Here is a 26,288-nt window from a genome sequence, read left to right as displayed (position 1 = left end):
TTTATGGTTTGTCAATCTACTGTGTACTGAGTCATATTACATATATGCTATTACATGTATAATATAGTTTCTGAGTCACCTTGCACCTGAGTATTACATACAATCAACTTCTGGTTTCCCACTCACTCATCAGGCTTGTTTGTAGATTTAAATTCTATCCCTTCAAAACGCCATGCATAAAACTACAACCACCATCATGCTGCTCTTCACTGCTGACACTTTACCCTGAGGATGCACCCAATCAGTGTCAGGGTCTCCCTCGGCAAAAAGACAGGACTCCCCCTGGTAAAGTGCCAACTAAATTTAATAAATTAATTTACATTTTCTTCCATTTTAAAGATATACAATTCACATTCTTTTAATCAAAGTTTTTTTTGTTTGTTTTTTTTAAGTGTAATTTCAGTTTCGCATATTTACACATGTACACCTGTGGGGGGCATTGTTTAAAGCAGGGTGAAGGGAGGGCCACAGAGAGGAAGGGGCAGCGAGTTTGGGTGTGGGATGGGGCCAGCCAGGGAGTGATCCCCGGAGGAGAAGCGGGCACTTCGCTCAAGGGGAGCTGGGCGGGGGTGCGGGGCTGGATTTGCCCGTCTTGCGCTCGTAGTTCACAAGTCTCTGCCCGACCAGGTACCTGGAACGAGAGAGGGAGAAAGTGAGGACGGAGAAAGTGAGAGGGGAAGAGGAAATAGAAAGAAATTAAAGATGAAGGGAGGGAGGGAGGAAGGGACAGAGGTAGTGAGGTAGGAAGGGGAAGAGAGAGAGAGGGAGAGAGAGAGGGGGAGGACTGACTTGTCGTTCTTGATGTGCTCGTAGAGGCGCTTGAACTGTCGGAGCTGGAAGGAGAGGATTCCCATGAGCACCACCACCATCAGGAGGAAGGGGTAGATCCGCCGCTGCACCAGGTTCTGCATCTCCATGGTAACGCCTGCAGAACGACAGCGCTGCGATGAGACTTCATTTCATCCCCTCTATCTGCACATGCGTGTGCACACACGCAGGCACACACGGGCATGCACACACAAACACACACACGCAGACAGACTCGCATACACAGACAGACAGACAGACAGACAGACACACAGACACGCACAGGCACACACAGACACGCACAGCATGCATGAAAGCACATGGAGACACACACATGCACAGGGACATGGAGCTGACGGGGGGGGTAGAGACGCACCCATGAGGGGCACGATGCCTGCGGCGATGACATAGGGCACGCAGAGGGACAGCAGCAGCACGGCCATCACCGGGGCCGCCAGCTTGCGGATTATGAAATGCAGGTCGATGTTGCGGATCCCGTTGGCGTACACCTGAAAGACAGGGCGGGGGGGGGGGGGGGGGGGAGGTGCACGTGTTCAGGAGCGAGAAAAATATCCAAATATTTAACAAGCAGGAAACTATTCAGAATAATCAAAGAGCCACAATTCACAGTCAAAGTGATGGCAGCTGCCATGACATTCTCCACACAGACAGAGTCAGGAGAAAGAGGCGGGAGGGTCTTTGTATTGTAAAAGGTATGTGTGACCATATTCCACAGAAACACAGCTAAAGAGCAGATCCTTTAGGAAGGGAGGGGTCACACCTGCTCAATGACGGTCTTCAGCCACCACTGAGGGCCCATGAGGGTGATGGCAGCGATTATTTTGGCGTGGAGAACTCCCAGAGCCCAGTCCTGTGTGGCAGAGACATGAGAAAACTCTTCAGTTTGTGAGGATGTGTGCACAACAGACTGTTCCTAGATCAGCCAGATTACTAAGCATGTAGGAGGTGTGCACACAACAGACTGTTCCTAGATCCGCTAGTTCACTAAGCACATGGGATGTGTGCGCACAACAGTTTTTAAATCAGCTGTTTTGCTTCTTGAATGATCTTGCATTCCATTGCATCAGATCAGAGGAGTGTGCATGGAGACACTAATTTCAGGTGAAAACTGCATTCCTATCGTGGCTTGAATGCGAGTCCCATGAGTAAGTTTGAGCGTTGATGGCACGTACACACCTGCCAGGGGTAAAAGAGGGGTGTCTGGTCCAGGGGGACCCGCAGAGGAGCCACTATGACCAGGTCAAAGAGCAGGCCCAGAAGGAGCGGGATCAGACCGGCCAGCATCACCGCCACGATCAGCGTCTTCACGATCTAAAAACATCAGCGCAACGCACGGCGATCAGCCTAAAGATCTGAAAACTCCCTCATGCGCTCTAATGCCTCCACAGTCAACTTTCAGCCCTGCAGTGTAGACTAATGGCCATTTAACAGCACAACATCATTATCAGGGTTAAAGATATCAGCAGCAATGGGACCTGCATGTTGGGAAATGCATACAGAAACCTGAAGTCGGTGTTAACTCGTGGAGGTTGCTTGCACAGAGGCTAAGGCCACAGTGCAGAAGGTAAATGCAGGACACGCACACAGGCCTACATGCCAAACGTTTGCAGGACTGAAGATTACTGAAAATGAGCTTTACAACAGAAGAATAGTTTACAGAATAAATATGTAAAAGACCTTTTTATTTTTTGTTTCCTGTCAGAGGATTATGGCCAAATGAACGGCTTCTTTCAGCGGAGAGTTGGGCAGCTCAGGTTAGCACACCGTGACATGAGTTAGGATTCTACATAATCTGGATTTACAGCAGATTACACCCACCCACAATAACAGGAAATTCCCCGGAACAGGGACAGGAACCTGCAAAACACATGCTAATGATATTACAACTAACACTGCTGCTACTACAAGTAGTAGTAATAGCAGTAGTAGTAGTAACAGTTGTAATGTCAACTGCGACTACAGCAACTACAATTATCATTATTTTCATTTTGTTGTTATACTTCATTTGCTTCTCAAGTTTATCATCTTGAATGCACCTGTTCTAATGCCATATTGTGACTGCATGTCATGTGACCACATGCTTTGTTCTAATGCCATATTGTGACTGCTGGTCATGTGACCACATGCTTTGTTCTAATGCCATATTGTGAGTACTGGTCATGTGACCACATGCTTTGTTCTAATGCCATATATGGACTGCTGGTCATGTGACCACATGCTTTGTTCTGCCATATAGTGACTGCAGGTCATGTGGCAACGTGCTTTGTTCTAATGCCCTATAGTGACTGCAGGTCACGTGACCAGGTGCTTTACCATGAGCGTCCACTCCTGGACCTTGAGCAGGATGACCCGGCGGCCCTGCGGCATCCAGGCCAGCAGCACGGTGATGGCGCGGATGGACAGCCAGCACATGTACAGCCCACACGCCGCTGTGTACAGCTCGTGGATCTTAGCGCTGCCCGTCCAGAAGGACATCAGCCAGCGGCCAGAGAACACTGCGGGGGTGGAGGAGGAGGGGAGAGGAGTCAGCGCAGGCCGGCGTCGAACACGGGCGCGATGCGGGGCATGGTCTCACGGCACTTACCCGGCAAGGTCAGGCACACCAGGCTGGCCACCAGCAGGGTCACGCACATGAACACTATCAGCAGCATGATCTAGCAGAAAAACAGAAGAAGAAAATACGTCTGAGCAACTCACTCAACATGAATGAGAGGGGCAGGTGATTTATGGGGAGGGTAATCCCTTAAAATCATCAAGATGTATCCACAACATCTAAAACAGAGAAACGCCCAACCCTGGGTATCTACCGTCTTGTACGTCTTCACTCCAACCCTAACAAAGCACACCTCATTCAACAGCGAGAAGTCTCAAGCTGCTAATTAATACAATCAGGTGAGTCAAATTAAGGTCTAAATGAAAAGCTACAGCAGATCTCCAGGAACAGGGCTGAGCAGCCCTGATCTAAAGCAATCTGAATCGATTTCATTAAATGTAGCCAGCTACGGTGAGCCAGCGAGGACAGGCGAGGACACGCACCCGTGTGCCACTCACCCGAAAAGGGAACCTCATTGGCCGGTGGTAGGGCTGGAAGCCCACTGGCCCGCCTTGCTGCAGGATGGCCTGATGGGCAGCGTGAAGCCCCTCCCCCGCCACAGGGAGGGCGTTGTTGTTGTTGCGGGCCTGGGCGTTGTTATTGGCTGCCTGATTGCCATTGTTGTCCCCCTCCTCCTGGTCTCCCAGAAGGTAGGAGTGCAGATCTCTGGGGGGGTAAACAGATCTCGTCAGGGTGCTGGTGAGTGAGGATCACTGCAAAAGGACTCAAAGCAGCCTCAGAACCCAAATAATTCATAACCCAATAATTACTTTTTTTAATCAGTAGTATTATTAATGATGCTCTTACACATAACGACTAGCAGAACTGCTCACATTTAGGATTGTATGCCTTTATCATATAACCCAGAAGCAGCAATCGGTCTTAGGAATCACCTCCCAAAAAACGATTAATACTGTCTACAGGGACTTATAATACGTGCAGTGGAGACAGAGGCGAATCCGCCATTTTTGGCAGCTACTCACAGCAGGTAGCCAGCAGACACGGTCCAGGCCCGCACCAGGCCCTTCAGCCACTGGCGTGTGTGCCCCTGCTCCAGGAGGGCCGGCAGCACCACCTGCAGCAGCAGCAGCTCCAGGGACAGCTCGCTCACTGGAGCGTCGCTAGGAGGGACCCAGAACACAGCAGCAGCCAATGAGCACGGAGCTCCAACTGTGCACAGCCAATCACCAGCCTACAGCTGGTCCCACCCCCCCCCTTTTCTTTAACCACTCTCAGATGAACAGCACACAGCTAAAAGAAGGCAGAAGTGCTTTCACACAAGAACAACCAATTACCACCCACCAGGTCATTACAACCTTAGAGGGGAAAGAAAGAAAAAAACAAAAACCTTCACCCATTTAGATATGGCTGCCTTATAAAAGCAGCCGTGTGTGAGTCATCTCTCATTACATGACACGCACAATGCTCTGCACTCTCCTGTCTGTAGACTAGCTGAACAAAGTGAAAGGGAAGAGGAGCGCACCTGTACAGCATGACGTTGTAAGGAAGGAAGCTGGGCAAAATCAGCTTGATTATTCTAATGGGAAGCCACAGCATCAGAAGCACAATAGACCCAAAAACCACCTGCAACACAAAAGAATAAGAGTCACCAGCTTGTGGTCCTCAGCAGTAGTAGTTCCATGGCATTAAGACAAGCAGCAGGAGAGGAGAGGAAGACATACCACTGACAAAATGAATCGTCTCAAGTGTCTGTATATTGGCAGGTGGATCATTTCCTGGACTGGATTAAAATCGGGATCGTTCAGGTTTCTTAGAAACCACAGCACTCCGGGTCTGAGGACCTATGGAAGCAATAAAACAGGTCCAGGTCACTGTCATTCAGATCCTCAATCGAGACGTGTTCTGAAATGACAATAATCCTTCTTCCTTTTTCCGTGATGAAAGAAACAGCCCCTGTTCAATCTGGTCCCTGTTCAATCTGACCACAGATGGATTTAAAATGATTATATGTCGTTTCTTACACAGCTTTTTACCTTCAATTTCAATCGCCTAAATCACTGAGTCGGGTACGATCAGTCGCTTAAAGTTTCAGAAAGATTTGATGTATTAACGCAGCCTAGGTAGGATGAACCAGGTGAGGTATTTTAGGGGAAGCTGAATGCAGGAACAGTGACCTACCTCCCGAAGCAGGAGTATAAAGGAAGCGAAGTAGAAGACATAGACCATTCCCACGAGCCAGTGCAGGAACATGGTAGTGCCCGGCGCCGACTGGAAGCTAAGCTCTCTGTCTTTCAGAGAGGCGTCGAACATCTCCTACACGCAGAAACACAGAACCACGCATGTCAGGGTAAAGAGCATTGGGGCTTTTTTATAGGAGAGTGGACAGTCTGCCTTCCATATGCATTTCTCACCATATTCAGCAGATGGGGGGGAAGCCAAAAGAGTTACAGGGTTACAGACAAGAGATACAGAAACTGCTAATGTAGGGAAATTCAACCCCCACCCACAGTATCTCCAAGGCTAATTTCTGGTTTTCATCAAAGCTTGTTGAAATCTCTATGTATGCTAATGTTAGGTCTTCATCAAATCTGTGCTCAATTAACTTTGTCTGAAATGGATATAGATAGAATTTAACGCTGGTCTGGACTGGTCTAGGCATCCGATGTAAATTCTCCATAAAGACGAGAGTAGTTGGTATGAGCTTGACCAATCACAGCTCAGTTTACTCACCAGGGAGCATATGTCAAGCCACCAGCCACAGATGAGGGGGAAGACTCCTATCTCTACGACAACCAGTAAGGAAACCTGACCAACAAAACAGAAAACAGAATTTTTTATACTGTGCAAAACTGCGTAGCATAAACACATTACTGCAATCTACAGTGGTGAAAAATCAAACTGCAGATTATCACTTATTTAGCACAAAAAAAATCCTAAACAGATCATGACTGAGAAGTAATAATAGTAATAACACAAAGCTTCTGTACTGGATACACATTAGACTACTGGTGAAATGCCATACCCGCACAAATTAGATATAGTCCCTGGTAAAACTAGAAATACCGCCTCGTGGTTGTATGCCTCCGCCAACCGGTAGCCAGTTTGCATATAAAATGTCATCACTTCATCATTTTATCCTATTAGACATTTGTGTGAAACTTTGTCTTAATTAGGGTATGAATTCTTGAGTTATGGTCAAAAACGTGTTGTGAGGTCACAGTGACCTTTGACCACCAAAATCTAGTCAGTTCATCCTTGAGTCCAAGTGGACGTTTGTGCCAAATTTGAAGAAATTCCCTCAAGGCGTCTCTGAGATATCGCGTTCACAAGAATCGGGACGGATGGACGGACAACCCGAAAACATAATGCCTCCAGCCAGGGCTGTGCCATCTCGGAGGCAAAAAAAAATATATATATATAAATATATATATTTATAAGGCCTGGTAAAGGATGGACCTCAATTGTTAAATGAAAAGCATTACCTTCACAACAATGTAGCAGACTCCTAATAACCGGCGGGACCTCTGGAACCTCAGCAATGCGGCCAAGCCCTGAGTATCTTCATTAAGGAACAGAGTGTTAAATAGCCACAGCATTGCAGGCTGTAGCGGATGTAGTGGCAATGGGTCATCAACAGTTCACCAGTTCTCAAGGGGGTGGGAGTGCGTAATGATATCGGTTATTTAAATCAACAACCGATGGGTTCTGAAAGCCGCCACAGGTGCCCTTCACTGTTCACAGATGCACATTTGCTTACATTACAGCGCTGAAGGCCTTAATGGTGACCTACAGAGAAAATAACACCTCTTCTTTCCACCGCTCATGTTTAAATTAAATGCTTAAACCAGATGGAAGCGGTCATCCATTACAGTGAATGAACTGATAATGGCACATAGCACAGCCGTCCAGGCAATGAAGTCAGACACACTGCATTTATACCGCTGAATGAGATGTGCTGAAATCCCATTAGCATATTTGTGCCTGTTCTGATGTGCCATTCGACTACATCACTGTCATCTGTGAACCATTCTGTCCTGGCAACAGCTTCTCAAGGCTTTTAAGGTATGCAGAGACTCCGAAAAACCTCTTATTTAATAACAACTCTTCTAACACAGTATGCAACCAGCTCTGGAATATCACATTTTAGTGGTACGCTCACTTTAGAGGTGAACTGCACAGGCCTGGAACATGTCTCAACATAAGAACTAGGCCACCGAGATAATGCAGCGCGGAAGGATACGTGACACAAGATGAGTGTGAGGGCTAAGAGGATGTAGCCCACAATGGTCGTGATCAGGCCCTCAAAATGTGAGGCTAGGACCTAGACAGAACAAAATGATTAGTTGCCATTGTTATAATTATTAGTTAATTAAATTCATTGCATTCGATTTCACACGGACATAATAGTATGTATATCAAAAATAATGTGTGGTCAATACTTACATATTCTTCAAAGCCAAGGCCCACTACAGAGAAGTGTCCAATATGATAGGGACAGAAAGCTGTTCAAAAACAAAGTATATTCCAATTGACATTTTTAAATAAAGCAAGTACGTATATTTATAAGGCACTAATTCTATTCTTTCATAAAATCATTCAGTTTCACTTCACAAATATAACTTCTTATATAAATATATTAAGTTAACTATGGTACAAAGAACAGGCAAGGACAATGGTGTGGCCAACCAATGACTTTCTTCTGGTTTAATCTTGTCATAGAATCGTGCTGTTTGATGAGAAATATAACCAATGCGTACCGAACACCAGAATAAAGAGTGTATTCAGCGAGACCACCCAGAACACGTGCTCCTGCAACAGAAGAGGAACAGGTCACTTCTGTATTACACGGAAATTTAACTTCTTTATTTGCACAGATCTGCAGCTGGTTTGCTTGTTTTTACTTTAACTATCACCAAGCAAGGTCCACAAAACTTAAATCTGACTGTGAAGAGAACCTAGTGAAAGATTTACACACCAGGAACACCAAGGAGCCATCGAGTCCAAGCATCTGTGAAAAACAAAAAGAAAGATTTCTTTTCACCATGGATTTAAAAAAAATGCATGGACCTTGTAAATGAACAAACTCTATTCCTTGTGCACATGATCATCAGTAAGACTCACTGATATCCTACATCCATTAAGAGCCAGAGTGAACAGGCCTGTAGGTGCTTGTTATACGACATTATCAAGGTTTTATGAAACACCCTGAATTCTAAACAGAAGAGAGGTAGAAGAAGAAAAAGAAGTAGAATAATGACCCTCTCCCAGGTGAGCTCCTCTGCAGCGCGATCCCATTCCAGTGCATTCCAGTTCATGTCATCTGCAGAGACACACACACACACCAGCTCACTCCTGCTCCTGCTGACTGGCCTAATCCACTGGCCATACATAAAACACTATCAGTGTTCAACTGGTACCGACCCCATTAGATCCACCTACTGATCAGACAGGACAAAGTCAGCCATCCTTGTGATCAAAGGTTCTGAAGCCTTTTTCAACAAGACTCCTGAGCAAGCATGTATGTATGCATACATGCATGTGTGCTTGCACGTCTGTGCATGTATTGCATCTGTGCGTGCGTGTGTGTTTGTGCGGCACATCACACGCAGCTCTCTCTCCAGGCTGCCGCTACCTTGACCACCATTGTTCTCCTCCGCAGCGTCTTCGGCGGCGGCATCTTCCTCTTCCTCGTTGTCCGCCTCCACGTCGTCGGCGGGGTCCGGTGGGAGGTCGGGGGCCTCGGCCGCCGCGTTCTCCGCCGGGGGGTCGGCGGGAGGCGGGGCCGGCTGCTGCTCCCCGTCCCCGACCCCAGCACCGGGGACCTGCCGCAGAGGCAAAGTCACGGTCACTGCCTTACTTCTGGAACCTTCTCTCTGCATCTCTTTACTGCACATCTGCGCACAGAAGCGCCTAAACCTGAATTTGTTCAGTTTTAACTACCTCGTTGGGCTGGCCAGCGGCGTTGGCGGGCTGCTGCGGGTTCTGCTCCAGCCACAGGGGGGCGCCGCCGTGGACGATCTGCTCCCGCAGCCACACCAGGCTGATGAAAGCGCACAGGGTGCAGGTGACCACGAAACAGCCCTGCAGGCAGTCCGCCAGCAGGTTCTCTCTGGAACAAAGGAATGGACGACCCCCTGTCAGACCACTAGTGCCCTTCACACCCATTTACACCATCCTGTCACACTTAGGCCAAAAACATCCCATTACACCATGTGAGGGTGTGATCCAAACTGTCAGGTGTGTGTTAACTGTGCTGACTAAAGAAGCCCATTACATTCAGCAGAAATATAAATGTGCTGTGTTAAGGACAAAAGCAGACAGTGCTACAGAAAAGCAGTCTCTCATGAGGCGACATAGCTCAGGAGGTAAGACCGATTGTCTGGCAGTCGGAGGGTTGCCGGTTCAAACCCCGCCCTGGGCATGTCGAAGTGTCCTTGAGCAAGACCCCTAACCCCTAACTGCTCTGGCGAATGAGAGGCATCAATTGTAATGCGCTTTGGATAAAAGCGCTATATAAATGCAGTCCATTTACCATTTACCATTTCATCCTTAGAGATGTGGACAGGTCTAGAATAACAGATTAGTCCGCAGAAGGAGCACATGCTTCGGTATTTTTAATATCTGCAGTGGATGAATTGATTTGTCATTCAATCAATACTTTATCTCTGATCTTTGCAGCCATGCCATGAAGCGGTAATCCAGCTAACAAATTTAGAATACTTTGCATTAAAATGTTTATGTAATTTAGCACGCTAACATAAATTTGATTTATGATTTAATGACATTTTCACGGGCTTTTCTCGTTTCTTTCCACTTATTAACGAGTTGTGTGATGAAATGCAGACAGCCATTACGTTAGATTATCAAACGGAGGAAAATTTACAGCAATGCTGTCATTTCAGCCTTTCATTACACCCATTTCCTCTCATCTTGTCGTGAAAAACTATTATTTCTGTTTTAACCCTTCCGTGTTTATTACCATGCCATTATGTTTTTACTACTTTCTGAAGCCTGAAATGCATACCAGTCAGGATTTTACCAGAAAATTCTGTATTTTATTCCACGGACTACTGATGCTTCCTGTGTATCAACGCAAGGCATCAGCAATCGATTTAAATGTGTACCATTAACCTGCCAGAGTACCACGTGACCTATTAACCCTATATGAATAATTAAAGCACATCTGAGAACTAATGTTACTTAACATCCCTGTTCCAGAGGGATCGTGTAGAGCACTGGCCTTGTAATGACTTGGATCTAAAGTGCTGGGAGTATCAGGGAGTGGGAGTGAGTGGGTGGGTGTGTGTGTGTGTGTGTGTGTGTGTGTGTGTGAGTCAGGAACACTTACGTAGACAGCATGTCCAGTGGCAGAGTTAGGAGAGAGCTCACGGAGCCAGTAAACAGACACTTATAGATGCGACCTGTCAGATACAAACAGTGAATACATTAACAAATCAAAATCTACAAAATGGGTGGAGCCATCACGTAATATCAATAACCTACAGATCTGAAGCAACAACTACAATAAACTGTCAATCACTTTCTTCTTGCGATCAATCAAAATGTTATTTACACAAAAAACCCCACTGAATAGCCTGGAACAGTCCGATAGCATATGATGCCACCGCCCCAAATTTGGCACTGTTAAACCTCACGGTCTGGTAGCTATGGCCTGTGCGAGTGTACCGAGCTGGGCTGTACTCACAGGCAGTGAGAGGAACCACTCCCAGCCAGGCGAAGGCCACCAGCGTGTAGTGAAACCAGTATCGGATGGCCGTGCCGATGCTGGTCACCAGCCCTGCGAAAATGTCCTGGACCGGGAGCCGCGAAGGCATGTCTGGAGAGTAGACTGGCGGGGAAAGGAAATGAAAACACAGGAAGTGACTTCATATGAAAGGGCAGACAACTTCCACACACCAGCGCAAGCTGGCATCTTCAGAAACAAAGCCAAGAAACAGCCATGAGCAGCTAACTGTCCCATTACATTTGCTCCCCTTAAAAAAAAATGTGGGGACTATGCATACAAAGAGCTGCAATTCCTACACGGGTCACTCGATATGGATGTAAATGCCCTGAAGTTAAAGCTGACAATCTGCACTTTAACCTTGTTTAATTTCAAATTCAATGTGCTGGAGTAAAGGGCCAAAACAACAGAGTTGTGTCACTGTCCCAATATTTTTGCATCTAACTGTATGAAATCTTCAGAAATGTCCGTCTCATGTTCTTTATCCCTGCATGTCCATTAAAAAAAACTAGTTCCAATGCAAGACTGCTACAAGGCTTTGGGATTATGTAACAAACCATTTAAATGTCACAAAGATCCATTAATCTGCCACTGCAGAGAGACTGACACACGTGAGGGTACGACTCCTACACTACTGATCACATGGTAAATACAGGCACCTTTCTTATTTAAAAGAAAGGTAACTATTTGTGATTGTCAATTACTTGTGGAAAGAGCTGAGACAACTGTCTAAAAACAGTCAAGCCTACAGCTGTACATTTACATTGTATCGCCTTTTCACCTTGACAATCAATCGGAGTATAACAAGCTGAACTGCACAGTGCCTATAGTACTGCATGTTCTTGTTCCTCCTGTGAATCACAATGAGATAATGGACCTATCCATGAGATGCCCTGGAGAGCATTTCAGGTACTGTTGGATACATTAGCACTAAAAATGTGACTGTTGCAATTACGCACTCTCGCTCAACTGTCCTGAAAACCAATTTCAGATAACGTTACTTCACCATTACACAGCATTACAGTGCATTATCCCACAATAGTTTTAGCCTATATCTATAACTTTGTGACAACAGAAATCCAGCTATAGCCAGCTATTACCAACTAGATATCATCAATACATAAGCTGTCCAGCCAGCTAACTTACATGGGAATCCTTTAATATTAAAAACAAAAGCAATCTCCGATCTCTTCCCTGACAAGACAGCAGCCGTGGCATGTTTCACTGACTAATGGTAATACCTGCCAGAGGAACAATTCCCTGACTAAGAAACAATGCTTGCAAAAGTATAAAAGCCCTGATGTGGTTCCATTCAAGCCTGTAATAACCATGTCTCAAACACAGATGTAGAACAAGCATGTCCAGAATGCCTTCTAGAACGCTCTTTAAGGACTCTGGGGCTAATCCATAAAGTGCCCAAAGAAATTTACCATGAGGAAACAAACATAGAAGTAATGTAACTGGACATCGCATAGGGGCTTTATACAGCAGGTTTTTGAAGGGGGGGGGGGGGGGTGGAATCCATAAACAATGCAGCCAGTGTATGAATTCAAACATTCACGTGGGCCATACTGCAGAGGCATAGTGACAAAATGCATGCAGCTTACAGAGCATCAACGCATAATGACCTGGAGTTACTTACTTGGCGTGAACGCAAACCTGTGCTTGCATAATTCACAGTATTCTTTCCTACTGTGCTTCAGCCACTGAACCAAGCTGTAAAAACACAAAGAAGTAGAAAGTTCAGTGTATTTTGACACGCAGAGATGGACAAAAAAATTAATGAATTAAAGATCCTGTTTCACTGCCACACAGTGCACTTACACTCACAGTTATCATGCAAGGAGATGTGAACATGTAGAAATATAAACAAGTAGTCATTTTAAAGACCTGCTCTTTAAAGTGGCTAATTTTTTATATTTCTATAAACAATAGAAATTTTTCCTCTCCCCGACTTATTATGAGCACTAAAAGGCTGCCGTTTTAACACCTGTTCAGTGTTACCACCTGGGTTTATTGTGGGAAAAAGTACACCCCGGCATGACACATGTACAGAGGCCAATCAGAATCCTCCTGTGGGGAACATGAGCTTATCCAACTGTCCTGTTCCCCTGCTCTTTTAGTCTCAATGCGCACACTCCATTTCTCTCTACCCATTTGCCTTTCATTAATTTTTTAAAAGGCACAATAAATCAAGTGAAAAATTTACAGGACGGAGACAAAAAAACATGACAGAAGATCACTTTACATCATCCACCCCCACTGCTATGCCACCTAACAAGACAACACACATTATCTAAACTATTCCAAACACCCAATCATTGAGACTCTTTAAGGAATGACCCAATCACATGTGGCCAATCAGAAGATGGGAACATATGATAGCACGGCCTGTCCTGTTTCTGGTGGATATGGTACTTGCAGAAATGGAGTGATATACACTGGCAGGTATCATGCTACGCGCATGGGAACGTACCATTCTTGGTGGATGAATTTTATACTGCCAGTGCAGACACAGGGGTGATAGAGGGGCTTATCCGGAGTTCCCTCTGAACGACACACTCTGCATATGTCCGCTAGAAGAGATAAGGACGTGAATTAGCCACCAACAGCACAAAACAAAAAGAACACCAGCAAGAACAAGCTGGACATCTCATAGCTGTCTTCACCACAATTAACATGCGTGTTTGTGTGTGTGTTGAGGGGGGAAGGGGTCGAATGTATTCTGACTGGTCAATGAATGTTCACCTGGTAGGCATTCTCTTTTCCATGTGCAATAGTCCCCCCACTCACCCACTCAAAAAATCGTATGCTATGTTTTAGTTCGAACGTGTGATAAGCAACAGACACTGGGTAAGCAAACAAAATAACTGCCTTTTGCAATACAACAGTAGGGCTGCAAGTTACACATACGGATATCTGGTTAACTTCACCTAGAACTATTGCGATAGACCCAACTAACATAACAACCAGTCTTTGACTACATTAACTTGTAGCCAAGTTAGCCTATCTAACCTAACGTTCGACACCAACTGCGGAGACTGCTAGAATCGGTCCTCGTCCTCCTCCACAACATATTTACAACATCCTTAGCGGGCACCGTAGTAGACAAATTAGCTAGCGCAAGCTAACGTTACAGAGTTGGCGTTATATAGCGATCAACGGTAGCATGATCTTACATTAAGTTACGTTAGTTAACGTTAGTTAGTTACAGACAACTATGAGACAGACAACATTGAGGAACGTGAACGCAAATTAACCAGCGTTAGCTACATAGTTGAATATGCAACAACAAGGTGATTTATGTCAACAACAGACAGACATGGGTTGGCAACTAGCTACCAAACTAAGCGATTGCACTGCAAACTTGAATGCATCCTAAATTGCAATCACATCCAGCTAGTAGCAAGCTGCCGTTAGCTCTGCGAACTCCTCCCCGTGCATGAGCTAGCTAGGAAGCTACATGTGTACCGTGCGTAATTTAAGATCCGTGCCTGGGCCCTTTTTCTGTTGACCAAACATTAGTTAGCTAGCGAACGACCAATACTTCCTTCTGAACAAAATGCAGATTTTGTTACTGTACCTTCCTCTGCGGTGTCCATCTTGAATGGTGACGCACTGTCGTAGCTAGTTAGCTACAATAAACATCAATGCACCGTCTCTGGAAAGAGGCTTAGCTACTGTTAGCTAGCTCACTAGGCGTAAAGAAACATTAGCTAAATCGTGCTAACCCGTTAAATACCCTATTGTTTAGCATGCACTGGCTGTCGCGTCAACGTTTGGACTACTTTCTAGGCGATTACCCCGAGGTGTGAGTATATTATCTAGCTAATTAGCTACTCAAGTTGAAACATATTTCCTTAGTTAACCAACCAGCCACCAAACCCCGACCATATCGGCTTGCTATAAAACTGGACGATAGCTGCAGAGGTGAGGTGGTGTGCCACTGTGCCAGCCCAATAGGAATCAAACTTCCGGTGACGTTTCCAAAACGAGTTTCAAAATAAAAGTTCCATATGCTCGTAAATATGCCGGTCTTTTTCTTGAGCGTTTGTTTTAACCACAGATTAAGTACCAAGCTATTTTGATTTACATGTACTTGTACATTAATTAAAAGATTTTGGTTGCCTTTCGGTGAATTAACTGTAATACTTTCGGTTTTGGATAAACATGCCATTCTCACCCAAAATGCAAGGCTTACGCTGCATAGATAAAATATATTTTTGTAAATCCTAGAACCATTTCTGGGTGTAGATTCTTACTCAGTTGGTTATTCATTTATAGTCAGAGTGGAATTTATGTTCATAAAGCTTAAAAAACCAAAAAAAAAAAAAATTCATACGAAGGCACAGTGCGTATTCAAGACTAAAAGATTCGCTTGTTTCACAACGGCGCCGTGGCTTAGTTGGTTAAAGCGCCTGTCTAGTAAACAGGAGATCCTGGGTTCGAATCCCAGCGGTGCCTTTTATCTACTGTGTGGTGCTTTTATCGCTATGCTTTTACCACTGAAGTCACAGCACTAACGGCAATGCTGAAACTTGACAAGCCTTCTACAACACGGACACTGAAGATCTAAAATAATGCATTTAACACACGTTAATAGGATGCAATAATATGGCTTTGCGTGTAATTTAAGTGGAATGCCGAAAAACCATGAAATTCAATTTATCGTGAAATGAACCATTTTTGGAACTTATTGTTAAGATGGAGTGTCTACGCCCTCAGATGCTACAATGAAAACCCTCCATTTGTACAAGTTCAGGAAATACAGCACATATGGCAAACCAAAATGTTTCTGATTTCTGTGACTGACAAATTCATAGCACATTCAGACCGTTCATCGTACATTAATTGGATAATATTTGTACTAAATAGATGTTTTATTTCGATAGGCTTTGTTAACATCTGAATCATTCAAGTTTGCTGTTCCTTTAACAAAGTTGCTTTCTACCCTACACAATTATGTGGTGTGTGAAATAGTGTCCAGTTGTCTTTTTGGTAAATGTTTTATTGGTTGTATTTTGTCAACATTACTATGGCTAGGAAGAACGAGAAGTAAAACGAAACAAACACAGGTAGCTTGACAGACTAACAGTTTATTAATGAACTCAAACAATTACAGCTCCAGGGGTGCATTTGTGGTAACAAAAAAAAGAATAAATAGCTGCATTTAAGTCTGGACACAAGATGTTCAGGGCACTGAAACTGCTCCCTCGGTCAGACCGCAGATTTTGCCACATCAGTCCTCAGACTCCCCTGGGGTTCTGATGTCATCGATCTTAAGGATCATCTTCACCACCTGGGTGGCGAGGACAATCTGCTGCTTCTTCCCAATCAGCGTCTCGATCACGTGCTGCTGTTTCATATCTGGATTAAACGCATAGGAATGGAGCAGCGGTTAGAGGACTGTACTTCATAAAACCACATGGTCTTCATGACCGTTCTTCCCTTCAGTCGTACAGATACTACCAAAATCCAAAACCACCTGTAGTTATTCATCATCAGTTTTGAAAAAAATATTTTTAGCAATATTTAAAACTATTTTAATTGTGCCTTGCAAACTTTAAAAGCTCCAAGAAAAATGTTTCTAAAGCATAATGGAGAAAAAAAATCACATGAAAATTTCTAGAAAGAAATTAAAAACAAAAGGTGAGGGCTCAATAGATGATTACAGATTTAAAGGGCCAACCAGATTGAAGAGAACCAAACAATGTACACATCTTCACTAATGCATTACGAATGCAACGTAAACAGTGGAGAGCACCTACCGTTTGTGGCCAGATGCAGGCAATCGATCCCCAGAGCAGAGTTGCTCTCGTTCACCTGCTTGGCCCTGACCTCAGTCATGGTCTGAATGGGGTTGAGGCCGCTGTTCTCAGCCAGGGCCATGGGAATGACTTCCAGGGCATCAGCAAAAGCCCGCATGGCATACTGCTCCAGAGAGGGGCACTGCAGAGCAAACAGCCTCCATATCACACCATTCACTGCATAGCTAGTACTGTGGGCAGATGCCTGTAGTGCCAGTGATCCCACTTATTTATGCCACCAATTCAATCAGTTCAATTCTTCATAAAGGTACCACTCCATAGAATCCATAAACCTTTACAGGATTACACAATATTAAAACTGCACAATACACATTTGTTCTGTTTGAGTCTGTAACCTCACTGACCATAAACAGGGCAGTGTAAAATAATGGTCTCAACACCCCCAAAACTCAAAACCTTTCAAGATAAACTCCAAGACATCTGTTTTATTTCAAGGCTTTCAAGAATTATCATGAAGATGTTACAAAAACTGTAAGACTATTAGTTCTCTAACTGCGGCAGACCACAGAAGGAAGACAAACAAAAGATGACAATATGTTTATGAGATTTTTTCGATTATTTTTCTTTCAGTACTGAAAATAAATAATTTTTGGATAACTGAAGTTTTTCTAGGTCAATTTTCCTCATGTAACAGACACAATAGAAGCCAACAAGCACATCACAGGGGCACAGATACCATTGTTAACGGTCAGCGCATGCTGGGAGGACGCCGCCTCCAGTCATTACCTTGTCCGCAGCCTCGTTGACTGCCAGGGCACAGGAGATCTCAGAGGCTCCGCCCCCGTACACAATGCGGTTATCACGGACCAGGTTGCGGATGACGCACACGGCGTCGTGAAGGGCACGCTTTGCCTCCTCGATGATCTGGCAAAGGAAGCAAAGCACTCCCACTTCAAAAGCCTGACTATGTGCTTTAAGGACACACTGAGACTCTTAAACTACTGTATTAGCGACGGGACAACGATACTTCATGAAGCCTACAATGGAGGGAGCTACTACGCACAGACAAGCAAAGAACCGTAACTAGCTGAAGGAAGCAAGCTATTTATACCAGATATTGTAATTTGTGAAGTTGCTACAACAGTGCATTCTGTAAGTGTATGTGCGCATATTCACATTGTAAATGGGGACATCCTTCCCTAACACTTGCATGAGCAGACAAATAAGAGGCCAGGGTTCATACACTTTTTCATCAATGATTTTCAATGACTTTTCCATGACTTCTCCACAACCTTTAACTGAATTTCCATGAACAAAACAAATGACTTTATCTCAGCGGGACGATTAAAAATTATTTATTGTAACACTAAGTAAAATTAGGTCTGCATCTGAAACATATGGTGCCTCTCTAAAACAAATAAACACCAGATAGACACACTTAGATACATTCTCTCATATTTAAATTCGAATAGTTTAACATTTTTGTCAATGTCTCAAACAAGGCTCGAAATTGCTCCCGAAATTTAATCTGTGCGACCTTGAAATATAATTGGGAGCATTTGTGCGAGTGCAAACAATTGTTCTGGTGCGACCTTTTTTTTTCTTTTTCTTTTTCCAGTCGAACATCTCTTTCTCTGTACATTCACTAGTTAGTACACTCAGTATGTGCCTTGTGAGCTGACGGTGACCCTTCTAACCAATCGTGAGCTTGACATTCTTACCTTTAATGGTTAATATTAGCCTTCAATCACTCCCTTTCGCTGCACTCCACTGTCACGCGACACAGAGAGCTAACGCGTTAACTAATGTTACCTGAAGACAAAAGTTTATGTTCAATTTATTAGCGTTATCGAAAGCTGAAAAGTTGAAGCAGACGTTTTGTGTAGCGACCCGGTTGAAACAGCTAATTTCTCCTATGCAGTTTACTGGCGGTTGATTTAATTAGCGGTATTAATGTGACGAGAAGCGCTTTGTCGTTTGAATGCATAACATGCAATTTCTTGAAGAGTCGACACATTTTAGGCGTGACAGTTTAAGTTTAACTTGTAAACCGTACTGTTATATTGTCGTTTTTTATCAATAAAAAATCTATTGCATATATTGTTGGTGCTCCTTACATTTCGGTGGGTGCTCCTAAGTTTTTGAAGTTGGGAGCACCAGTGCTACCAAGTAAAAAAGTTAATTTCGAGCCCTGATATATTATTGAAGCTGCACTCCCCTTGCATATTGTCGGCACAGTAGGGCCTACGTTTACTAACTGCTACATCAGCAGAGGCGTGCCTGTAAACAGACTGAGCAGGACCAAATTAACTTCTCACACCACCAGAATACCGCGAAGGTTACGAGCCAATTTACGTTTTATTGGCCTACTATACATACTATTTTTATGATTGGATTAATTAGTAATTATATTCGATGCAACTTTAGCTATATTTCCATTACTTTTCCAAAACTTTTCAAAAAATATTATTTTACATAACTTTTCCAGGGCCTGGAATTTGCATTTTAAATTTCAATGACTTTTCCAGGTTTTTCATGACCGTACGAACCCTGAGAGGCTCATAAAGCCTCAAAACATCAGAATGTGTATCCCTTTGGCCCCCAAGTGAATGTCCCTACATTTCAAAGTTCTTTTGAAACCGTTACCATTTTGTTCCCTCCTCTGATGAAGATGGTCACGGCCCTGGTGTTCTTGCACTCCTCGATCACCAGCATCCTGTCTTTGGTGGTGCCGAAGCAGATTTCCTTCACCAGGCCAGCATATCCCAGCTTCTCTGCAGTCAGTTCAGAGAACCTGGGGACGATGCGTCCGCCGGTCGCTATGGCAATCAGCTGGAAAGGACAATGATATTATTACCATTGCAAACAATCTGCAAGATTCCCACTCATTTCAACAAGTACTTTTTCAGGCTAACTTTGTGTGACATTGCCATTAATGACCTTTTACATTCAGACTATACCTAGCCATGAATTACACAATTATTTAAAAATGAAAGCAGTTGGATGGTATTAAAAGTATGAATTTCATGAAATCTATAACCTGCAACATGATCCAAGAACTACGGTAAACAAATACAGTTAGCACTTGACTTTACATAATGGGCGCCTCATTCTCATTGGACAACATTCTCAGAATGCATTTTCCACACCTCAATCTCAGGCCCTCCAACCCAACGAACAGCAGGCAGCTCGTTCTGTAGCAGCAAATGGTTTGCCTCATCGTCAAATCCCCACTGACAAATGGCCAGGTTGGCACCAGTGTCCTTGATCTGAGAAAAGTAAAGAATCAAATATTTTTAAAAATTAAAATTACCACCATCTCATACTTAAGAACATGTTCGCTACTGTGTATTACAAAGTTACAACAATTCAATGCATTTTGCAGTTTTAACTGTGGCAAGCAACGCTCCAGATCAGTAGGCATTCGAAGCCAAAACTGGTTTCATCCTTAGTAGGGTAAATTGTTTTTTTTTTTTTTTTCAATCAGATGGGTTTCCTGGGATTACTGCTACATTAACTGCTCCCCATCAGCATGCAACATACCCACAGCTGTCAATGAGAGATGTACCATTCCTCCAGTCAGTGATGCCTTGCTTTGGTAGTGCCACATAGACGGTAAGCAGTTAAATATTCTGACTCAGAGACAGAACGCACATGCTTGAGATGCAGTGCAGAGACACTGGCGTGGCAATAATGAGAAATAATTGCCTATTTTGGATTGAGGATATTAATAAAAAGGGGACCGCTTATTTGCAGATGCACAGCGCCCATAGTACAAACCTGACGGATCATCTCCTGGAACTTGTCCTTCTCGTACTTCTGCAGGGCTTTGTAATCCTCCACTGAGGTCACGTCCAGCTTGTGCTTGGTTTTTGGCTTGGGGGGCTCAAACGGGCAGGTGAGAATGGCCATCTTTGTGTCCTTCAACACCTGTGAGAGAAAGGCGTGGTTAAGCCAACAAACACACCGCACACAACCACCTAGAACTGCTGACCAAAAAGACTATGCATGAAAATATCACCTTAATGCGTTTCTTTTTCAAAGCAGCTTGATAATAACAATGCACTTCCTAGAAAAAGCTGAAACCCTCATGGAAAATTGTTTAGTTGGAAAGATCACAGATATATCAACAGCTCTTTAAACAAGACCAGGTTAAAGCCTAGTATATGGCTGGACCTAAAACACGTGATCCGGCCGACCAATGGTGTAACTTCATCACTCAGTCAGTCAGTCAGTCACTCACAGACATTCGCATTTGTAGGGCTGGCCCTGCTGTTGCAGTCCAGCCAAAAAAGACTGATTTACAAAAGCCAATCAACTGCTTTCTCAGGGTTGGTTTCCTCATAGTTAGATGACAATGACAGCCCAGTCTCACCTTGGGCATCTGGGGGTGGCTGAACTCTTTGTCAACAATCACACCTTTGATGAGCTGGGTGTCCTCCAGCTTCCCACCAACTTTACCCTCCATCTTGATGAGCTCAAAGTCAACGTCTTTCCTCTCCATGTCTGCCACAGTCAAGATGGCATTGACCGCAATCTCCGCCATCTGCCTATGGCAGCGATTGATCCTGGGGAAGAAGAAAAAATAACATTACATTATAAGCATTACAAGTGTCATCTTATCACAAGAAATTCATGAAAATGGGGGAGAACTGATCCTCCTATGCTCAGAAATTTCCAGGAGGAAGGTGAAGAAAGGTTGAGACCTGACAAATAAACCACTCTTTAAATAAACCACCTGTCTCTCATGTTGCTGGCACGATTAGTGGAAAATATAGGCGGACGTGGAAAAGCATGACCCGTGGTGGGAACGCCGGGCAATATGTGCCAGTGTCTCTAAACCACTGGTTTGACTGGGGGAGAGAGAGGGGAAAAGGTGGTAACCAACACAGTAGGCGGTTTCCTAAAGGGGATTAGATCCCAAGAGACTGACTCAAACTTTTTTTCTCACTTCAGCAAGACTCTTAAAGACCAGATTGGCTGACACTGAAATCCAAGAGAAATACAGCATTCAAAAATTAGACCCAAGTTGGGTAGAGTGCAATACAGCTACGACTGGACGAAGCCTTCCATTGGTGCTTTGTCCAATGAACCCTTACACTTTAGATCCCAGCGTTGTCATAGCAGTCTGGATAAGGGGCTCTGTGTTTTGGGGATCCACAGGGAAACTGTCACTGATTCTGTCAAGCTGTTCAACGGCGATCCGGGCAGCCTGATCGTAGCCATCAGCAATGCGGATCGGGTGGATTCCCCGGTCCAGAAGTTGCTCAGCTTGTTCCAAAAGAGCACCAGCAAGGACTGGGAACAAATAAGCCAAGACCAGAAAACATATAAAATCATGACATGGAACTGATATATTGTGGATGGAGAACTTAAAATACGATACCGATTTCTTGTGTGTTTATGTCAACAAGATCTCTCATCTTTGTTAGCTACATTTAATGATATTAGTTAGCTCTCTTACCTACAACCCCAGTAGTTCCATCGCCAATTTCATCATCTTGAGACTTGGAGAGCTCCACCATGAGTTTGGCAATCTGGTGGTCAACATCCATCATGCTAAGTATAGTAGCGCCGTCATTGGTGACTGTGACTTCGCCATCCCTGTCCACCATCATTTTATCAAGCCCTGGACACATCGCAAAAGAATGGAGGTTATACATATTCCAGAAACCACAGCAAACGAGAAGTCAATTCATAAGCTAGATGCTCACCATTTGGGCCCAAAGACGTCCTGAGGGTGTTGGCCACGGCTTTGGCCGCCATAATATGAGACTTAAACAAAGAAAGAAATAAAAATTCAAGTCAAAATCACATGGATTTTTCACGTGGCTAAACCTTACAGCTGGAAGCACAGAATCTTGTCAATACCACTGTAATTCGGTCGTTAAACTAGTTTCCATTTATCAAAGAGGTAACTGAAATTCAAGAACAAATACCTGCAATGTTAGTTAATAACGGGTATCTGGAATAATCAGTGATCACAGGTAGTAAGCAATCTGGTTAACCAATTCTCACATTACATATATCATGATCTCACTCGCTTGTAAATGATCTAACAATCCTCAAAATTAAACTGCGATTACAGCGCGCATGTTAACGTTAGCTAGCTCAAAAACAAGACACCCGTATTTATTTTGAAGCACATGGCATGCAACCGCTGTTACAAGTGAGCCAAATTCAGCTAGCCACGTCAAAAATCGGTTACTTGGCTATCTACGTAGATATCGGTAGGGACATGACTCGGAAAAATAGCTAACTTGCATCAGATTTGTTGAAATCAGTAGTCCGCACCCTAATATATTCAGTTGCGTACCTCTCAATATGAACCATTTGACTGAATTATCTATAATCTGTATTTTCTCTTGTGATTAGACAATCGGTAGATTTAAGGGGTGGGGTTGCACCCGCTATTTTGTCATAAAAAATGCTAATCCTTTGCAAACAAATGAGCAGCCTGTTTTGATTATGTATGATAATACTATGGAAATCACCAATATCTCATTTTGTTAATGCATATTGTGCCAGATAACATTAGCGAGGTATACACGGCCTACACTACAATGTGAGCTAGCATTAGCTAGCCGGCATTAAATTCAAAGGATTTTATACCTTCAGGGCGTCAAGGCCCGACAACCGGGTCTTCGTATCCTGGTCCTTGATAATGATGAATGGTCTCCCATATTCATCGAAGGCGAGGGTCCCCAAAGAGGACATCTTCAATATGAAATCAGGCGTAGAACTGACTGAAAATAACGTTACTCAGCTTTATTTACCAGAAAGCGCTGGGATCCAAGTGCAACCGCTAAGCTAACCTCGTGGATCAGGGCTCCGTGCGTTCTGGAACAGTCTCTAGGACGGCGGGCGACACTAACTACTGCAGAGGGATTGCAGAGCACATTATTCAAACATGATTTAAGAAATAATACTCTTTAAGTATTCTAAACATTTTTAGTTATTCATAATTACTATCACTTCAGACTAGACAGATGTACCATTTACGTAAATTATCCTGCACTAAATCGTACCCTAAAGTATTATTTTAATTTACCGACGAATGGTCCCTTCCACTATCGCGTTGACACCGCGAAATCTCGTAATAAATTGCCGGTATAGGCAATCTTTTATTTATTGAGAGTATTCTGTGCTTTAGGAAGGATGAGCAATAAAACTGAGTTACGATAATTATATGGTATTCTATTAAAACAACAGTGATCTTTCAAGCTACGCTTTCTACGATTTCTGATTATTTAATTTGGCTTGGAGTTGTGCTACAATAGAGATGTGAGTAATTAAGTGGAAATAACACAATTTCACAAAGAAGATGGTCTTTTTTAATGACAAATCTTACAACAATAAAGTGTCCAAATATGAATAAAAATAATAATAATAATAATAATAAATAATAATAAAGACGAAGGGAAACAGAAGATATAAGACAAGAAGACTGCAGAGAGTTTTTGAATAGTGTAAGAAATCTTAAACTGGTTTCTTTCATAATGCTGAAATGCGAATTTTGGCCATTCCGGAAGTTTGACTTCCTGAATTATGCATTTGTGATAGCAGGTCCAGCCTGACTGGAATAACCGTGACATAATGTATAATTCTTCCCACTTGTTACGACATAAGCTATAGTCGTGACAAAAAGGGAGACAACACAACAAGGTACACTTTTAAACAAAGGAATTATTTATTAAGACGAAAACAATGATACATGTATGAGTGAAATGTAGGGTATTTGTATTAAATGTGTGTGGATGCGCGTGTGCAAATATGGGATGTGAATGTACCACGCAAAACCTGTGAAGAAAAGAGGGTGAAGGGGAAAAACCCGCGGGCCGTCCAACCGCCAGACCTGGTGCAGGATTACCTGGAACAGAGTGAGAAAGAAAGAGAAAAGCGGCCCAGAAAGCACTGGGGCTTCCTTATTATAGGGTTTACCCCCAGGTGCTCTCAATTAGAAAGGGGTGCACCGCACACACTGGCCGACTCCTGTAACTACAATTAGAATAAAATAATATTAGAGACAGTCGTCACACCCCCACCGTTAGAAGGGGCGCTACCATGCGACCCAAAAAAAAATATTTCAAACCATTACCAATACTTTTCACTGTTAAACAATTGAGTATCTAAGAAGGGGCTCGGGAGAGGGCGTCCGCGAGAACATTTTCCCGCCCTTTAACATGTAGAATCTGCAGGGAGTGGCCCTGCAAGAAAAGACACCAGCGCATGAGCCGTTGGTTTGAATTCTGCATGTTAAAGGGCGGGAAAATGTTCTCGAGACAGTCGTCACACACTTCGGCAAAATACATGTCTGCCAGGGTTACTTAGTTTAATTTATCCAGGAATAATATTTGGGAGAATGTCTACACATACCACGAGATAAAGTGTGTCTTCATTAAGGGAAATATTTCAGGACATGGCAAACCCAGTCCAACGTAATTATCACACTTCTAAGCCAATCGGTCCACACATTATCTTGGACTATGTGCAGATGCAGAATTTCCTTGTGTTTTTCACTATTGTGCAGACACTTATTATTATTATTATTATTATTATTATTATTATTATTATTATTATTATTAATAATCTGCTCAACATCGCCACGTGCCCGTTTCTCTATGACAGTTACTGAGGAAACGGCTTGAGCTATCATTGTGGTATTACTGTTTCCAATAGAGGGCAGTAGAAACCTTTGGAATTTAAATTACTCTATATTATTTAACTAATTTTGAGTTATAATGAGCGCAAACACAGCTTAAGAAAACGGAATGTAGGCCCGTTAAATTTAAATGGCTTTTTGGTTTTCAATATTGCCATGTTAAATTATGTTTATTGCCATGTCAAGGAAATGGGAATATGGATTTAAAAATGATAAATTACTTGCTCGAAAGGTTACAAAATAATAATAATAACGTCTGCATAAATATTGAAGTCTCAAAAGTGTATTAAATTAAACTTGGAGTTACACTCAAATACACAGAAATGAGGTGGTGTTGAAAAGTAAACCTAGTTTATGCCTAGCTGGCAACAATATTTATAGACTGAATATTTGCATACCAAAACAACTAAATGTCTTGCAGACACATTTGAATCCTTGCCAGTTTGCTTTAGCTCATTCTTGGAGTAAATGATGCAAGAAATTGCTTGAAATGAATCATACTTGAATAGCATTTGATGTCTGAAACACAAGTGAACTAGAACTCTCAGGCAGGTATATGCTTTGCGTCCAGATTTGGCTTTTAATCTTTCACCAAATAGCTGAAAACACCTTTACATTGCACGATTCATTTCACTTTGATAATGCTGTCATTTATTTCACTCAGAACTTGTCTCTCCTGTGCTGTCTTCCCACAGTTTACATTCACGAGCTTAATGAACTCATCAGTGGTTT

At 43.4% G+C, this 26,288-nt stretch overlaps 2 protein-coding genes and 1 non-coding gene across 4 annotated transcripts; 1 reads left to right on the top strand and 2 right to left on the bottom strand.

Moving 5' to 3' along the window:
- Positions 1-200: 200 nt before the first annotated feature.
- LOC118234425 (E3 ubiquitin-protein ligase MARCHF6-like) lies at positions 201-15,095 on the bottom strand. 2 transcript variants are annotated; one of them, XM_035430945.1, is made up of 27 exons: positions 14,710-15,095; positions 13,603-13,702; positions 12,769-12,842; positions 11,088-11,231; positions 10,731-10,803; positions 9,323-9,491; positions 9,015-9,204; positions 8,641-8,702; positions 8,358-8,390; positions 8,140-8,191; positions 7,826-7,884; positions 7,623-7,703; positions 6,865-6,933; positions 6,113-6,187; positions 5,561-5,695; positions 5,104-5,223; positions 4,905-5,005; positions 4,405-4,542; positions 3,880-4,087; positions 3,413-3,482; positions 3,142-3,323; positions 2,647-2,685; positions 2,005-2,139; positions 1,589-1,678; positions 1,184-1,316; positions 790-925; positions 201-631 (listed from the first exon to the last, which is right to left on the bottom strand). In XM_035430945.1, exons 1-27 carry the CDS (start codon positions 14,726-14,728, stop codon positions 550-552), a joined length of 2,769 nt encoding a protein of 922 aa, XP_035286836.1. In that variant the 5' UTR covers positions 14,729-15,095; the 3' UTR covers positions 201-549. The 2 variants fall into 2 exon arrangements, with proteins under 2 accessions (XP_035286836.1, XP_035286837.1); XM_035430946.1 differs by lacking the exon at positions 2,647-2,685 and having other exon boundaries at positions 14,710-15,094.
- Positions 15,096-15,516: 421 nt separating this feature from the next.
- trnat-agu lies at positions 15,517-15,590 on the top strand. The gene has a single exon. It is a non-coding gene; the product is annotated as a tRNA-Thr (tRNA).
- Positions 15,591-16,202: 612 nt separating this feature from the next.
- Positions 16,203-23,757, bottom strand: cct5 (chaperonin containing TCP1, subunit 5 (epsilon)). Its single transcript, XM_035431338.1, has 11 exons — positions 23,507-23,757; positions 22,609-22,669; positions 22,359-22,523; positions 21,994-22,192; positions 21,270-21,462; positions 20,675-20,824; positions 20,044-20,163; positions 19,541-19,726; positions 17,681-17,818; positions 16,895-17,075; positions 16,203-16,493 (listed from the first exon to the last, which is right to left on the bottom strand). The coding sequence occupies exons 1-11, from the start codon at positions 23,609-23,611 to the stop codon at positions 16,366-16,368; spliced, it is 1,626 nt and encodes a 541-aa protein (XP_035287229.1). The 5' UTR covers positions 23,612-23,757; the 3' UTR covers positions 16,203-16,365.
- Positions 23,758-26,288: the final 2,531 nt, after the last annotated feature.

The sequence above is a fragment of the Anguilla anguilla genome, chromosome 8, assembly GCF_013347855.1.
Source record: "Anguilla anguilla isolate fAngAng1 chromosome 8, fAngAng1.pri, whole genome shotgun sequence".
NCBI lineage: Eukaryota > Metazoa > Chordata > Actinopteri > Anguilliformes > Anguillidae > Anguilla > Anguilla anguilla.
The sequence above is the reverse complement of the archived record's forward strand: the minus strand, read 5'-3'. Positions and strand labels throughout refer to the sequence as shown.